General features: G+C 53.5%; 1 protein-coding gene across 1 annotated transcript; it reads left to right on the top strand.

Moving 5' to 3' along the window:
* The first annotated feature begins 5,436 nt into the window (after window positions 1–5,436).
* Window positions 5,437–15,175, top strand: NR2F1 (nuclear receptor subfamily 2 group F member 1). The gene is made up of 3 exons (XM_043464667.1): window positions 5,437–5,902; window positions 8,441–8,968; window positions 14,092–15,175. The coding sequence occupies exons 1-3, from the start codon at window positions 5,437–5,439 to the stop codon at window positions 14,370–14,372; spliced, it is 1,275 nt and encodes a 424-aa protein (XP_043320602.1). The 3' UTR covers window positions 14,373–15,175.
* The last annotated feature ends 1,056 nt before the right edge of the window (window positions 15,176–16,231 follow it).

The following is a 16,231-nucleotide window of genomic DNA, read 5'->3' as shown; positions in this document are numbered from 1 at the left end:
CCCTAGCCCGACCGGCCATGCCAAGGCCAAGGCAGCTCCGCGGGCTCCTTCCCGCGCCCACCCAGCCCTCGGGTGCGGCCCCCGGCGTCGGCTCCCCCCGCCCCTAGTGCCCGCCCCGCGCGCCCTCTGACGCAAACGCGCGCCCCTGCCCTGCGCTGAGGAGAGCTCGCTCATCAGTTTTAATTGCGGCTCTTCCTTTCATGCACTCAGGCTCAGTCCTCACCCCGGGGGAGGTGACCCCGCCCCGGCCCCGGCCCCGGCCCCGGCCCCGGCCCCGGCCCTTGGTTGCTGGGCTGACTGCAGATCTCGGGCTCTCTCGCCGCAGCAGCCGCGGGTTCTCCGCTGGGGAGAGCGGCTTGGGGGTCCCTTTTAATCCGCTGACGCTCTCACCCACATCAAACAGGCAGCCATCGATCGCGTTACATTAGGGGGATCCCGTTGCAAACGGCGTCCGCAGGTGGGCGGCGGGAGTCGAGCCCACCCGGGCCTGGCTGCAGCCGGGCAAGGCGCGGGCTACGCGCCGACTCCACCGCGGCTCCGGCTTGGCACCCGCCAAGGGGGGTTGGGGGGGGGTGGTGAGGGGCGGCGGCGCGGATTGCCCAACCTGTGGACCCTCCGCCCGCCCCCCTGGCTGGAGGCTCCGCAGCCTCTTCCCGCCGGTGGGGGAGGAGGGTGGCGAATGGGGATGGGGGGGCAATCAGTTTTGAATCTGAACCGATGCTCGGTGGGGCGCAATCCTCAGTTCCAGGGCGGCGCCGCGGGCCGCGATCCCTGGTCTCCACGCCGCCGCGGGACAGAGGCCGGGGGGAGGGCGACTCCGGAGCAGGCCCCCCCGCGGAAAGTTCTTCTCGACCCTCCCCGGCTGGCTAGACCGAGGGCACCCTCCCCCCACCCCCGGCCTGCGGAACCCCTGCGAGCAATCGCTGCCTCCCGGCCTGTCCGCATTGCAACAACCACCCCGAGTTCAAAAGAAACGATAATCATCGCGTTACTTGCCTGGTGGGGCAGAGATGGGCCGCCTCTGGCTTCAGGCGCCCAAGACTTCCGGTCCAGGGTCCGAGGGTGGCCGGGGCCGAGAGCCCGGCGTCCAGGCGGGGGAGCCTCCGGTTCCCTGGCGCTCGCTTCGCGCTGCCTCTTGAACTCGCTCCGTTTCTCTCCAAGTTCTCTTTTCCTTCTCCCGGTCTCCCTCTCTCTCTGCCTGCTTCTCTGCCCTCGACTGCCTGCCTTTGTACTCTATGAGTAGGAACATTTAGAATTCATATGAAAAAACTCATTCTTTTGCTTCCTTCTTTCCTTTTTTTTCTTTCCTTCCTTCCTTTTTTTTGGGGGGGTGGGGGTGGTTCTTTTAATCGTGTTCTCGTTTCACCTTTTAACTGACCAGGAGACTTGGGCGCGATTATTTGCGGAGACCAGAAAGGGCAAGAAGCCCTCGCCGATCCCCCGTCGCCTCCCCTGCAGCGTACAATGGGGCGGCTGCTTGCAGAGTGCACGGACTGTGTCCCTTCATTATTCGAACTGGAGGGGCTGCGGGGCGGCAGGGCGGGGGGGCAAGACACGGAAAAACCTTTATTCTGCTCTTTCTCATCGTCGCTCGTCACTAAGCGGTCGCCGGGTTCCTGACTCAGGACTGGAGAGAGACCGGGAAGCGCAAAACGCACCCTGAAGGCGCAGCGCTTCCCCCAAGCCCCCTCCCTGATGACATTTAAAGGGAGAACGAGTATTAAAACACACAAACCCTACCTCCGGCAATAACAGCGTGGCCTTTTTTTTACTCCCACCTTCACCTGAGGGCGTGTGGAGGCTCGGGGGTGCTGGAGCTGAGACAAACTTTGACGCTCTCCGGAGTCGAGGGGCGGCGGGCAGGCGCGCAGCTCCGCACCCCCCGGCGGCGGCGGGCGGCGGCTTTGTCAGTCGGCGCCGCTGCGCGCCCGCCTGAGCCTGCCTCGGGGAGCGATCGCAGAACGAGGAGGTGGGGGGGGTGGGGGGAGATGCGAGTGTGCGATTGGAGAATATGTAACTAATAGAAGTATCATTTTCCCTCAGTACGATATTTCAAGGAAGAAGGAGGAGGAAAAAAAAAAATCCATTGAAAGAATTTTCAAAGTGCTGTGTCTTGGTTTGCAGAAAAGGCACAGGGCTGCGTGCCGGGAGGAGGAGTAGGGGAGGAGGAGGGGATCCGACCGCGCGTCTCCGGGACGCGGCTCCCGTCCGCTAGGTGGCAGCCGGAGCCAGCGATTCCTGCAGGCCTCGCGGCGGGACCCGCTCCTCCCGCCCGGGCCTCCTCCGGCGACCAATCGCCTTTGGGAACGGGGGTCTCTCCCCTCTCTTTCCCTCTCTCTCTCTGCCTCCCTGTGCCCCCTCCCTCTTCCCCTATCTCTCTCTCTCTCCCCGTCCTTTCTTCCCTCTCTCCCCCCTCCTCTCTCTCCTACCTTCCCCCTCTCCCATCCCCATCTGCATCCCTTCTCTCTCACCCCTTTCCCCCCTTTTCCTGGGACTCGGACTCGGCCCGCACTGACCGCCCCCCCTCCCCGCAGCAATATGAGAACTTACTACTCTTTTATTAACAATTATTGGAGCGTTCTTTGGAGGTTAGAACAGCCTGAGGATATCAAAAAGGGGAGGGAAAAAAAGAAGAAGGAAAAATCGGGGGTGGGGGGAGTTTATTTTAAACATCACCTTTGGGATGAAGAGGAACCATTGATTCGGACTGACTTGGGGGGCAATTTCTGCGAATTCCAGGAGTGCGTTTTGTCATAATTGAACCTTTCATTTCAAAACCAAAATATACGTTGGACCAAGGGAGAGGAAAAAAAAAAAAAAACTAGCGAGTCCCTACTTTGTTTCTTAAAGGAATATAAAATGAGCAGAATCTACTCTAGGGCTGTGCTTCTATGTGAAAAAACAAAACAATACAAAGCCAGAATATTTCAGGACTCGTTAGAACAGTAAGAGTTTTAATTCCCATTTAAAATTTTCCTAACATTTCCAGTGATCGTCTTCATGCTCATAAAAGCTAAATTTAAAAACTTTTCAGAAGAAAACAAAATAATGTCTGATTCTCTTTTTTTACCCATTGCAAGGCATTCTTCCCCTCGCCCATCCCTTCCCCCTCTGGTGTTGGGGTGTGTGTGTGTGTGTGTGTGTGTGTGTGTGTGTGTGTGTGTGTGACCATAGACGACCCATACTAATCAGGTCTCAGAGTAAATAGCAGCGCAGGGCGATCTCAATGTAAATTGCGCTTGTCAGAAGCACACACCACCCGCCCCCCCCGCCCCCCACAACCTTCTTTCCTCCTCCCCTCGCCATCCCCGTCAGTAGGTAGCTGAGAGGGAGGGGAAAGAAAAAAAAAAGAAAGAAAGAAAAAGAGGAGGGGGGAGGGGCTCTCCAACCAATGGCGTGCGGGAGGCTTGGCTAACCTTAGCCTCCCATTTTCTCTCCCCCCGATTCAGGGCTCTGACCAGTCAGTCGCCTTTGATTATCAGTTGCCAGCAGCCCTTCTCTTGGCTCCTTGACACGAGCTCCATATAAGGCAGCGATCTCCATAGAAACGTGTCAGTTTCAATAGTAGTGTCAAAGTTCACTATATACAGACATTCGCACAGATCCCCCTTTCGGAAACACTGCTCTGCGAGTCCTCCCGTTTAAACGCATTCAATTTTGGGGTCTCTCTCTCTTCTCTCTCTCTCTCTCTCCTCTCTCTCTCCTCCGCCTCTCTCTCTCTCAATCTCTCTTTCTCTCTCTTCTCTCCCCTTTCTCTTCTTACATATTCTATTAGTTGTTTCCCCCGTATTCTTCATTCTCTCCTTTTTCTCCCTCCTCCTTGTCTCTTTTACTCCATTCCTGCAGAAGAGTGAGGGCTAAACTTAAAATAAAAAAAAGAGAGAGAGAGAGAGAGGAGGAGGAGGAAGCACCCCCTTCGTATTCTTCTTATCGTTATTTTATACATATATGATTTTTTTTTGGAGGGAGGGTGTTGGTTCCCGGCTGAAGAGCACTTATTTAAAATACTAAAAAAAGAACATTTTTGGGCGATCTCCAGGGTTTTTTTAACTAGCTCTGTGTGTTATAGCAGAAGAAGCAGAAGAAGGAGCAAGAAAGAGGAAAAGAAGAGGATTATTTATTCGACCTACTTTGGATGTCTCTCTCGCTTTTTTTTTTTTTTTTTTTTTTTGCGCAATTCTTTTTCTTCTGATTTTGATTTTTTCTGTTCCGCTGTGAATTCGTCGCCGGCGTGAATTATCTCGTGTTTTTCTCCCCCTCCGTCACCTCCCGAAAGAAGAAGGCAGCGAGAGCCCGGCGCCACCGGTACAACAAAAAGAGCAAAGTGTGTGATCTCCTCGCTGGCTGCCTCCCGCTCTCCAGCGCTGCCTTCCTGAATGGCTGGCTGCGTCCGGCCCTGGACCTGGCCGCCCGACACCAGCGCGCCCTGATCGCCGCCGGCCGCCTCGCCTCGCGCCCGGCTCGGGCTCACCGCGCTCCCCTCAATCCCGAGCCCAGCGAGGGCTCCCGCCGGGACAGCAGCGGCGGCGGCGGCGGCGGCGGCGGCGCGGGCAGCCCTGATCCCCGGCTCGCGCTCCGACTGCGGCCCCGGCTCCAGCTCGGACTGCGGCCCGGGCCCCGGCTCCTCCAGCGGCGCTCGCCGCTGCAGCTGAGACAGCGGCTCCAGAGGCGCCTGCGGCCGCGACCTCCTCCCTCGCCGCCGCCGCCGCCGCCGCCCTCGCCGGCTTCCTCTATGTCTGCTCTGCGGGCGCGCAGCGCGTAGCCCGAGCGGCCGGCCGGCCGGCGGGCGGGCAGGCGCCCGGCGCGGGTGAGCGAGTGTGTGTGCGAGTGTGTGTGCGTGTGTGTGTGTGCGCGGGGGTGCGGGCAAGGCGGAGGGTGAGTGTGTGCGCGCGCCGTGGCCCATGCCCGCCGCCCCCGGCGCTGCGCCCCGCGCCGCTCCCGGCTGCCGCCTGTGCCATTTCTGATTTTGCAACTTGGGGGAAGAAGAAAAAAGCGAGAGAAGGGAGCTTGCTCGCTGGGGGGGGTGGGGAGGGGGGGGGAAGGAGAGCGGGGCCCCCCCAAGATCGGAGCGCGGGGGGGAGCGGGCGAGGGGAGCAGGGGTGTTGGGGGGGGAGCCTGAGAGCCTGGGGGGGCTGCAAAAAGAGAGAAAGAAAACAGCAGGAACCACAACAAAACGCCAGCAGGGCGGGCGGGCGCGCAGCAGCAGCAGCGGGGCGGCCGAGGCAGTAGCGGCGGCGGCGGCGGCGGCGGCGGCGGCGGAGGCAGCAGCCGGTGCCCGGCTCGGGCTCGGCTCCCGCGACCCCGGGGCGCCGGGCGGGCCCCCCGCCCCCGCCCCCTCCCCCTTCCCCTTCCCCTTCCCCTCCCAGCGCGCCCGCGCGCCCCGCGGCCCTCGGCGAGCAGCTCGGCTCCCCCCCAGCGCTCCCCGGGCCCAAAGATATGGCAATGGTAGTTAGCAGCTGGCGAGATCCGCAGGACGACGTGGCCGGGGGCAACCCCGGCGGCCCCAACCCCGCAGCGCAGGCGGCCCGCGGCGGCGGCGGCGGCGCCGGCGAGCAGCAGCAGCAGCAGGCGGGCTCGGGCGCGCCGCACACGCCGCAGACCCCGGGCCAGCCCGGAGCGCCCGCCACCCCCGGCACGGCAGGGGACAAGGGCCAGGGCCCGCCCGGCTCGGGCCAGAGCCAGCAGCACATCGAGTGCGTGGTGTGCGGGGACAAGTCGAGCGGCAAGCACTACGGCCAATTCACCTGCGAGGGCTGCAAAAGTTTCTTCAAGAGGAGCGTCCGCAGGAACTTAACTTACACATGCCGTGCCAACAGGAACTGTCCCATCGACCAGCACCACCGCAACCAGTGCCAATACTGCCGCCTCAAGAAGTGCCTCAAAGTGGGCATGAGGCGGGAAGGTGAATATTTCTTCCGTGCTTTTTCTCCCGGAGCTTCGCCCGCCTCCCCGGCCCTCTTTCTTTCTCTCTCTCTTTCTCCCTCCCTCTCTCGCGGGGGTGGCTGCTGTCTGGGGCTGGGGCTCCTGCGGTCCCGGCCCGTCCCAGCTCCCCCCGGTCCCCGCTGCCTTCCTCCCCCGGCGTCTCCCCCACCCCACCCCCTACCCCCCACCCCAGCTCGCTGCCGCTGTCTCCCCCTCCCGGCCTGCGCTCGTCTCCCCGGCTTCTCCACCCCGCCCGCTGCCTGCTCGGGACGGTGCCCCTAGGATCGTGAGCTGTACTGGAAAATCCCCTCCCTCTGTCTTGGATGTGCTCGGTGTGTGTCTCCTTCCCGCGTGTGCGTGAGGATGCTCGGAGCTGTGCTGGCATGAACTTGGGGGAGGGCTGCTTACTGCCCCCAGAAAAGTCTGTTTCTGTGGTTTGTGTGTTTTTGTTCTTCTTCATTCCCCTTTCCTCTCCACGTCTTCATTGCCCTTTATTTAAGATGGGGGAGGGCTGGAGGAGACTGGAGGATTCTGAACCATAGATCCCTGACTGCATCATCCTTTTGGAAGCTTAGCTTGGAAAAAGAGGAGTGAGATTTATTGCACTTGTAGGTCTAATTAGGAGGGAAGAGGGGGGGCGCTTCTGGCCTGTTCACTGGTTCCCTCTCCTCTCCACCGAGCTGGGGCCGCCTCCTCCAGAGCTGTGGCCTTGTTTTCACCCCTCTACTTTCAAAGGAAAGTTTGTGACTGAACCGTGCTTTCACAGTTGTGTCATTTTTTTTTTTAAAGCATGATACTCGTTTTATTTCTTCATCAAACTCCACCCTCTGTTTAAATACTGCATACAAATTACAATTTACAACGGCATTTACCGATCCTTCTGATTTGGCTATAATGCATAGACTGCAGCTGGCATGAGCTCCAACATCATTTAATCCCTGTGTTGTATAGCTTTGGTTTCTTTTAACACAAGTTTTGATGTTGTATTTAGATATGCTTCATGTTCATGTGGCAAGAAATGCAGCACTTTTCTTATAAATATATCTAGCCATTTACAGTTAAAGTTTATCTCCTGACAATCATTAAAGATGTCTTATAGTCAAATTAGCAAACCAGTCAATTTTGCAGAATGCAGATTACTCCTTCTTGTAATTGACTTTAAAATTATATTTTATATGCCACAAGAAAAGAAATTGAATTTCTTCAGATCTCAAAGAGCAGGCAAATATGACGACTTCATTTCTAGCTCCAGGGAGATTTTATAGGCATCTGAAGAAAAAAAAAAAAAAAAACTTTGAATTGTACTCTCATTTAATTGAAAAATAACTGCCAAGTTCAAAACTATAATTAGAAAAAAGTATTCTAGCCAGTTATGTTTTAAGAGCTTAAATTGCACTGAGGCTTGCATTAAAATGAGAATCAGTGCAAACTTAAGAAAATAGTGTACAACCTGAAGTAAGAAAGCTACGTGTACATGGACATATCTATATTAATTTGTTGTGGGGGGAGAGTTCAGTAGCCCTAACTTTTCCTAAAGTTGTCTTTGTTTACATGGCAGTTTAAAACGCTGGCACTGTTGAAGTAAAACATACACATTAAAAAAAAAAAAAAAAAACTTTGGTCAGCTTTAAGAACTCAAAGCATGCTTACGTTTTGCATTCAGATGGTTAATGAATCCAGTGTTTTTGCAGTTGCAAGCTCGTGCATTCACTGGGCAAAAGCTGGCTGCAGGTTGCTGTGGCACCTCACAGGACAGACATTAATTATATTTTCCACTTTTTTCCATAATGTTTGGCTACTGTAAGTTCAACTTCTTTCTTGATTTTTTTTTTTTTCAATTTTCTGTTGCTTTTAACAGTGAGAACTTTGTGTGGGGCGATGGGGGAGGAGGGGATAGGGGAGGGGTGCAGGATACTTGTTTTCTATTCAAAAGTTGTAAGTGGTGAGTAGGGTATGTAACTTCTATTTTAAGGATAATCCCATAGCATTTTTAGAGAATATGGAAATATTTTGAACAAAACCTGCTTGCTTGTAAATGAAGAGGCAGCTAGGCATGTGCCTAGAACCACAACCTTTTCTCTGGTTTCGCCTGTTTTTTTTTGTTTGTTTGTTTGTTTGTTTGTTTTACCCTGATTGGGTTCCTTCTGAAGGGGTGAGTGGGATGTCATTAATCTGCGTGTGACCTGGTGGTGGTCAAGGGGTTGGGGTGCACTTTCTCCGTCAGGCTGGGCTGGGGGGGAGCCTTTAACTCAGGCCTAGTTCTGGCCGTATCTGGGGTGGCCAGGAGCGCCCGAGATGGCCGGGCGGACCGAGCCACGGAGCTGGAGGGCTTCACCCCCACGCCGTCTTCCTCCGGGTGTGGGCCTCCGGGAGTGAAGGCCAGCGCCAAGGAAGATGCTCTGGGCGCTGGGGGCCGCGGGGACGAGCCTCCGCTTTGTCGGTGCGCTGCGGGGCGGCCCGGGCTGTTCGCAAGCCCCCTGGATGCACATTGCCTCTTTTCTCTCTTTCTTTTCGTCAGCGGTTCAGCGAGGAAGAATGCCTCCCACTCAACCCAATCCAGGCCAGTACGCACTCACCAACGGGGACCCCCTCAACGGCCACTGCTACCTGTCCGGCTACATCTCGCTGCTGCTGCGCGCGGAGCCCTACCCCACGTCGCGTTACGGCAGCCAGTGCATGCAGCCCAACAACATCATGGGCATCGAGAACATCTGCGAGCTGGCCGCGCGCCTGCTCTTCAGCGCCGTCGAGTGGGCCCGCAACATCCCCTTCTTCCCGGATCTGCAGATCACCGACCAGGTGTCCCTGCTCCGCCTGACCTGGAGCGAGCTGTTCGTGCTCAACGCAGCCCAGTGCTCCATGCCGCTGCACGTGGCGCCGCTGCTGGCCGCCGCCGGCCTGCACGCCTCGCCCATGTCCGCCGACCGCGTCGTGGCCTTCATGGACCACATCCGCATCTTCCAGGAGCAGGTGGAGAAGCTCAAGGCGCTGCACGTCGACTCTGCCGAGTACAGCTGCCTCAAAGCCATCGTGCTGTTCACGTCAGGTGAGGCTGCGGCCGCTGGGAGGGCCAGGCCGGCGCCGGGAGCGCCCGCCCGCCGGCCCCGCGCCGCGCCGCGGCTCTCGGGGCGGCCCGGGCCCTCGTCGGTCCGCGGGAGGCCGGGACGGGCCCGGGCCCTGCGGTGCCCGCGCAGGGGAAGCGGCCGGCGGCGCCGCTGCCATCTTGGGAGCGCGGCGGTGCGGGAGGCGAGTCGGCGCGGCTGCGGGCCGCTCGGTGGCCCTGCCCGGCCCGGTCCGGCGGCCTGGAGACCCGCGCGGGGCCGCGGCGGCTGCGGGCGCGTGTCTGGCCGGGTTGCGGGGGGGTGGCGGGGAGGCGGTGCCGTGGATCCGTCTGGGTGTGTGCGGTGTGCATGTGTGTGTGCGCGCGTGTGTGCCGGAGCTCGGCGTTTCTGGGGGAGGAGAGGGAAGGAACGGAACGTGGGAACGTGGCTTTCTCCTCTGCGTGGCACGCTCCCTGGCTGTTTCCCGACACAGTGAGACACACACACACGGAGAGGTGGCAAGAGAAGAATCCGCGCAAATAAATCATAAATAATCCCGCTTTATGGCTGCCTGATTTTCCCTTATCGGAAACCATTCATGTTTGCAGTTGCTGAGGTTATTGAGGGTCGTAAAAAACGGATTCGATCTAAACAAGAAAGATAAAAAACAAAAGCAATGCCGGAGAACCCTCAAGTATGCGAGGATTCCCGCCCCGGAGATAAATCTCATAGCCCATGCGAAGCGCACGAACGCTGAAAATTTAACAGAGTGCCTTAAAAATATCAAATTAAATGTAGGCAGTGGTAACATGCATGTTAACAATTTCTCTTATGATAGATGGTTCAAATTAACTTCCAGGAAAGTGCATTAGCGTAGCCTTTGATGGCTCTCGTCTGAGCCTCTGAGAACACTGCCCCCCTTTTATTATTGTAACCTGCGAGAGGGAAACATATAAACACCCAGGACAGCAGGTAATGGGGGGAAATATAAACAAAGCCAGAAAGGACGCTGGTGGGGAACAGAGTTGCTCAGACTGGGTCTCTGGCCTTGCCCACTGTGAGTAGAGTTAGCTGCCGTTTTTACCACCATTATTGGAGCTATTGTTTTTAATTCCTCCATTCAGAGAACAAATAAACCATCCTAATAAATCTGTCCTAGAGCCAGGACCTCCAAAGGCCGAATTAGAACCATTCTTGAGCAGGGATGGCAAAACCCCTCTCCCAAGGCCTTGCTGAACAGTAAGCAGTGGTATAATCTATCAATATTTCCTGGCTTTCATGCGTGAAGAATCGTATTTACATTGTATTAAAATGACTCTTAAATTTGCACAATATTGTAATGTAGCAAATGTAGTATTAATATCGATCTGAACAGCAGATAATTTATTTAGACAAGAGCATCTCATTTGTATGCAGGGTGGCCTGAGCCGTGGACTTGGACTGCCCCCCTTTTACTTTCAGTGCAAATGCAGGTCTGCTAGTGGGAGAGGGAGTTATTCTTTGCAAGAGGATAAAGTGAGAACCTTAAAACAAATGGAAGATTTATTGAATCGCCTCCTCGTGTTTGAATGCATTTTATCTTAATAAGTCTTCTTGATGGAAACGTGTTTTTCAAAAGTGACAAAGAGCCTGGGAAGTAGCGACCCGGCTGCTTTAGTTCTGGCAGGCCTAGGGCCTGGCTGGCTCTCCACTACCCAGCTCTTTAGCCAAATTAATCAGGAAGCAAGCCAGTGTCGGGGAAGCTGGGGTTTTAAAATCTCACCCAGTGAGGTGTCTTGAAGCAGAAATGTGACTTGGAGCTGGACAGAGGTCTTCTCAAGCAAAGTATCCCTCCCTTTTCCTTGTCCCCCGCTAAGGTTCTTTGAACCCCCTTGACTTTTCTGATCTCCTGCCCTTTCCCAGAGAGAGGCAAGGACCGTGCAGGCTGCAGGGAAGATTGTGGAATTATTCATGCTTTTCTTTCAACTTTCCATCCTAAAATGTCCCTGTGAAAAGTCTTCCTTTAAAAAAAAAAAAAAATGTTTTTCCAAAGCCATTTCTTAAACCAAGTCTTCAAGGTGCAAGGGAGGCCAAGAAGTGAACAATGACATTATTTTGTTGGGAAAATTGCAAGAAGACTATCTGAAAATGGAAATAGAGCTGTCAGTAGTAATTCACCCCCCCCTCCTCCATATAACACATTTCCACTTTTGACTAAACTTGTTTTGATTGCTAGCCAGAAGGGAATTCATGGGAAGCCTTCTCAAAGTCATCCAACTTTTAAGCAAACTTTGAATGATGGAAAAGACAGTTTTAGACATATTGTCCAACGAGGTTTGCTCCGGCTAAGTATTTGAAGCTGGCACGGGGGTTCCCTGTGGTGGTTTTCACATTTGGCCTCCGGATGGTATGTTTAATCCTTAATATTCTGGAAGGCATCCAAGGACTAGGTCATGACCTGAACTTACTTTAAAAAAAAAAAAATTCATTAATTCATACACCTAAATATTCTCTCAAATAAATGAGACTTTCCCTGAAAGGAGCCATCTAGTTAACATAAATACAATAAATCCATTTTCAGCACAATAATAACTTTGATTTCTAGTTATGGCAGCTGATTACATCTATATTTCCTGAACACTAAACTCTTCTGAATGCACAACATGAAATACATTCTCTGCACTACAAAGGCTAAGCTGGGAAGGCCTGAGCGGTAATGGTTATTTATTTACATAATTTCTTTTCCATACACTGTAGAAGAAATATCGAGGGTTCCCACATTGACACTCCCATATAAAAAGCGAGACATGGATTTTGCACATTCTGCCTCCTTTTCTTATCTGGGGTATAACTCATGGAGTGTAAATGTATACTGGATCTCACCCCCTGCTCACCTAGTTTTGCTACCACAACCACCTACTTGATCTGAGAGCTCACACTTGTCACTCCACAGTTGGGGGAATCCTGTGGCAGAAATATCTGGAGTAGGAATGAATATCTAGAGTGGGAAGCCAGGCCCAGCCTAGGGCTCCTGCCCCGGAGGAGGCCACAGTGCTGGCCAGCTGGCACTTTGCAGCAGGGGCCCAGCTACAGGTATCCTGCCTTCAAAGCAGGAAAGAACTCTGACAAGGAAGCCAACGCAGGGCCCTGGAACGCCTTTCTAACTCCCTTGGAGTTGCCTAGCTGGGGGACAGGTAGTGACCTTGCACGCTGGGGGCCCTAAGTGTAAATATCAGATACATACTTTACAGATCCGAAGAGATGCCATGTGGGTTTTTAAAAAAACAAATCTACTGGGGTGCCAGTGAGTCTCTTGCATGCTGCATTCTCTGAGGCTGAGTGGGATCCTGTGCCATAAGGGGCAGATAAAGCCTGTGAAGCAAGATATATGTAAATATGAGTCTGCCCAGGGGTCATAGAGCAGGATCAGGTTAGCCTGCAGAGCCAAGGGCAGACCTCAGGGTCCCCTCTCCAAGCACTGAAGCACCAAAGTGCTCCTGCCCCTAGCCTGCTAGCCATAAAATCTCCCTGACTTCCCAAGTCAGGCTAGTGTGGATGCACCCGAATGGCTGGCTAGAGTCATTAGACATCTGAGAGGAACCCAATCTGGATCCGGGGTCAAAGGAGACCTGCCTCAGAAGTTCTTGAATTATCACTAGTTTTATTTGTATTTTTGCTCAAGGCCATAGCCTTGTAGATGAAGGTGTTAGAATGCTTTGTAAGTGCCAGTTCTTGAAATAGAGACATAAAGCTCAAGAAACTCAGCAGACACAGGTTCCGCTTTGAATCATTTGCTGTGTCTTCTTTAGGTTACACTTGCCCCTTCACAATTAGACGGTGTCCTTTGCGGGGCGGGCATCGCCATGCATGCATTTCTTCCCAGATCTATCTATATATTAGCAAACTCCGCCTTTGATCTCTAGTCAACCTCCTGACTGGCTAAGGGTTCCTCTGTGATCTTCCTGTTTTTTAAAATATTTATTATTAATACAAGAAACAACATGGGTGTTTGAACTAGGAGAAGAAGCCTTTGCTTCCTCTGATTCCACCTTCCCCTCCACTGGCTTGCCTCTAGTTAGTTGATACAGTATAAGCTGCTGTCTCGAAATATTTTTAGTAGACCAAGAAGAGCCCCTGGTTGACATGAGATTAAACACACAGGTTTTCAGACGTTTTCTTGCATTTAGGTGCATTTTTCTCTCTCAGTCCTGCGACAGGAAGCCTGTCTGCCCAAATCCTCCTTCGACCCCCACCTCCCAGTTCGCAAGCAGCAGCAGCAGCTGCTGCCCCCAGCCCAGCTTTGTGTCTGATTGCTGAAGTTGTCTCCTTTCTGCAGCCTGGAGTAACTAAGCCATATTCCTTCTGATTATTATACAGCGTACAGAGATGTGACCAGTTTTCAATTACTTGATCTAAGGCACCGATAGAAGTGTTCACCGTCACTAAGGATTTGCTGCAGACTTCTTGCTTGCATAGATAGTGGACCGCAAATCCTATCTTGCTAAAGCCTGGGCTTGATCTGATTGCAGGCACTGCCAGCCCCCGACTCCTTAGCCCCCTCCCATGCTCTGTGTACGGCACAATCTAGGTTCTCCTTTTGAGGGTCGTGTGGGTGTGAGAGAGGGACTCCCAAGAAGTGTTTTAGAGCCGCCTCCAGGCTGCATATTTCTTCAGGGCTCCTGGACACCCCTAAAATCGGGGGCAAAGGAGGCAGAAGTCCTTCCTTTAATGAGCACAGTGGAAAAGATGCCCCTCTGCAGGCAGAGGCCAGGTTGCTCGGTATAGCAAACGTGGCTCCAGCATCGTACATTATTTAACCCAAAGGTGAAAGAGGAAACACAAAGGAACTAGAGAGTGTGTGTCTGCAAAGTGTGCGCTCCTCTCTTCAGCTCCCCTAAGCTCGGTGGGGGTTTGATTTATATTTTTATTGGTCTTGGGGGTGGGGCGGGGCGGGGAGGAAATAGGGAAGAAGGAGTAGGGAGCCACGGGGAGGATTTTTTTCTTTTTCCTCCAATTTGTTTTTTTTCCCCCTTTGCTCCTTATTTAAAAAAAAAAAGTGGAATGGCGTGTTGCTTGTGACCTTGCTGGTAGCTGACCTAACCGTGTGCCCCCCTCCCCTGGTCTCTCCTTGCGGTGGCCGCGCGGGCAGATGCGTGTGGCCTGTCGGATGCGGCCCACATCGAAAGCCTGCAAGAGAAGTCGCAGTGCGCGCTGGAGGAGTACGTGAGGAGCCAGTACCCTAACCAGCCCAGCCGCTTCGGCAAACTGCTGCTGCGGCTGCCCTCGCTGCGCACCGTGTCGTCCTCGGTCATCGAGCAGCTCTTCTTCGTCCGTTTGGTAGGTAAAACCCCCATCGAAACTCTCATCCGCGACATGCTACTATCCGGGAGCAGCTTCAACTGGCCTTACATGTCCATCCAGTGCTCCTAGACCTTGGGCGCTTCCCACCTGCCCCCAGCCCCTAGAGACTCACAGCACCGGCGGGGGGCCGTGGACTCCAAAGCCGCGGAGACACCAGGCGGCCGATGCAGGGTGCGGCGGGGCCGGGCAGGGGGGAGCAGGGCCGGCGGGGCGACAGGAGCCGCCCACCGCGCAGACAGGCAAACCGAAGCTGCAAACCTGGAGGAAAAAAAAAAAAAGAGAGAGACTCTTTTTAGTATCAGATCCGGGAACACGTTGGAAAGGAAAGAAAACAGGCCCTTGTGTCTGGTGAGAAAAAGAAAACTAATTTGGGAAGAGAGGACCATGAGAATTTTAATAAAACAGAAGGAAACCAATGGACCTTCCAGGATTTATTGTGGACGGTTGTGGATATATACTGTACAGAAAACAACACCCATGGAAGTGGACCGAATCCTATGTAGAAACAGACACACACAGACACACACCACACACACACAGACATTGTTATTCATTTTGTAAAATACTAGTCTTTATTTTCATTTTTTTGTAAAATTTAAACATCGTATGCACATAAAAAAAAAGAAACAAGAATTAGGGGAAAATAACATTTTCCAAATAATTATAAAAAAAATTGTCCTGTGTCTATGTATCTATATCTGTTTTGTATTTTTTTCTGGTTCCAAACCAGATTTCCTGTGATTCTATACTAATAATTTTTGATATAACCCTTTGCTTCTTATAATGAGTGCGATATATGTTGTCGAGGCTGTTCTTCAAGAATTAAAATCGAAGTGAAAATTTAAACAAAAAATAAAAAGAATTTAGCAAAACCCACGTGTCTGGTTGCTTGACAGATGTCATCAGTGCAAGAGAACCCTCCAATTAATTTCCACTCCAATTATTATTAGAATGGGGGGGGGAAACTTTAAGGTCCATTACCAAGTTGGCTAGATTTATTTCCTAAAACCAAGCAGCTGCTTTGGGATTGTAAATGTAGAAGACCAGGCTCTGCGTGGGACAGAGTGGGCAGGGAGAGCAGCCTTTGGTGCAGGTGCGGGCAGCAGCCATCGTGACCTTGTAGGTGGTGGACAGCCAGCTTCCAGCAGGCTGGGAGGCTGGGACAGACCTGGTCCCCATAGGGTCGAGTCTATGCCACCACCTTCAGCCTCTGCAGGTGGGAACGTGCCTGGCTGGAGAGGCATGGAGCCCTGGACATAGGGGTTTCAGGATGGAAAGATGCCTCTGCGCTTGGCTGTGACTACAGGGTCAGCCTCTTCCTAGCTCTTCTCTAGAGAGAAGTGGGGTCTCAGCTGGGAGCCCTGGCTTTGCTGCCCCTATGGTTTGCTAAAGAGCTGGCTATGCTTTGCCCGTCACTCCAGACCCTGTGACAGGGGTTCCCTGGAGGGCCCTCCAAGCTCCACTGGGCATCTGGAAGGGCCCCCTGTGGCACTTAGATGTGTGGATCTGGAACCTGGGGGTCTGGGAGCTGGACTGGAGTAGCTGATTTTTTCAAGAAGCTGCATTGGAGTCCTAGTGGTCTTTTCAGGGCAGAAACCTGCTGAGGCCTCTCCTTGGGGGGCGAGGGAGGGTGCTCTCTGTAACAGCTTTCAGAGCATGAATGTTTTATAGGATCCGAGTTGGTATTGCAAGAACACACATAGCCAAGGGAGCTTTTTCTTAATGTATTAATAAAGCCAGGTCTTTTAAAATAACACCTTTTGGCTTCTCCCCTCACCTTCTCCCCCAGCCCCAAACAGCCATGGATGAGGCCAAAGCTATGCTTTCAGAAGTCAGTGGCAAAGTTCGCTCTCAGTTCGCTGTCTAGAAGTCTCCAGGTGGCTCCAGTCCACCTAAAGTTTTAATATTCCAGGTGCGGTGCAGCCTGG

The sequence above is a fragment of the Cervus canadensis genome, chromosome 4 (assembly GCF_019320065.1).
Source record: "Cervus canadensis isolate Bull #8, Minnesota chromosome 4, ASM1932006v1, whole genome shotgun sequence".
Taxonomy (NCBI): domain Eukaryota; kingdom Metazoa; phylum Chordata; class Mammalia; order Artiodactyla; family Cervidae; genus Cervus; species Cervus canadensis.
This window is presented reverse-complemented; position numbering and strand designations above follow the sequence as displayed.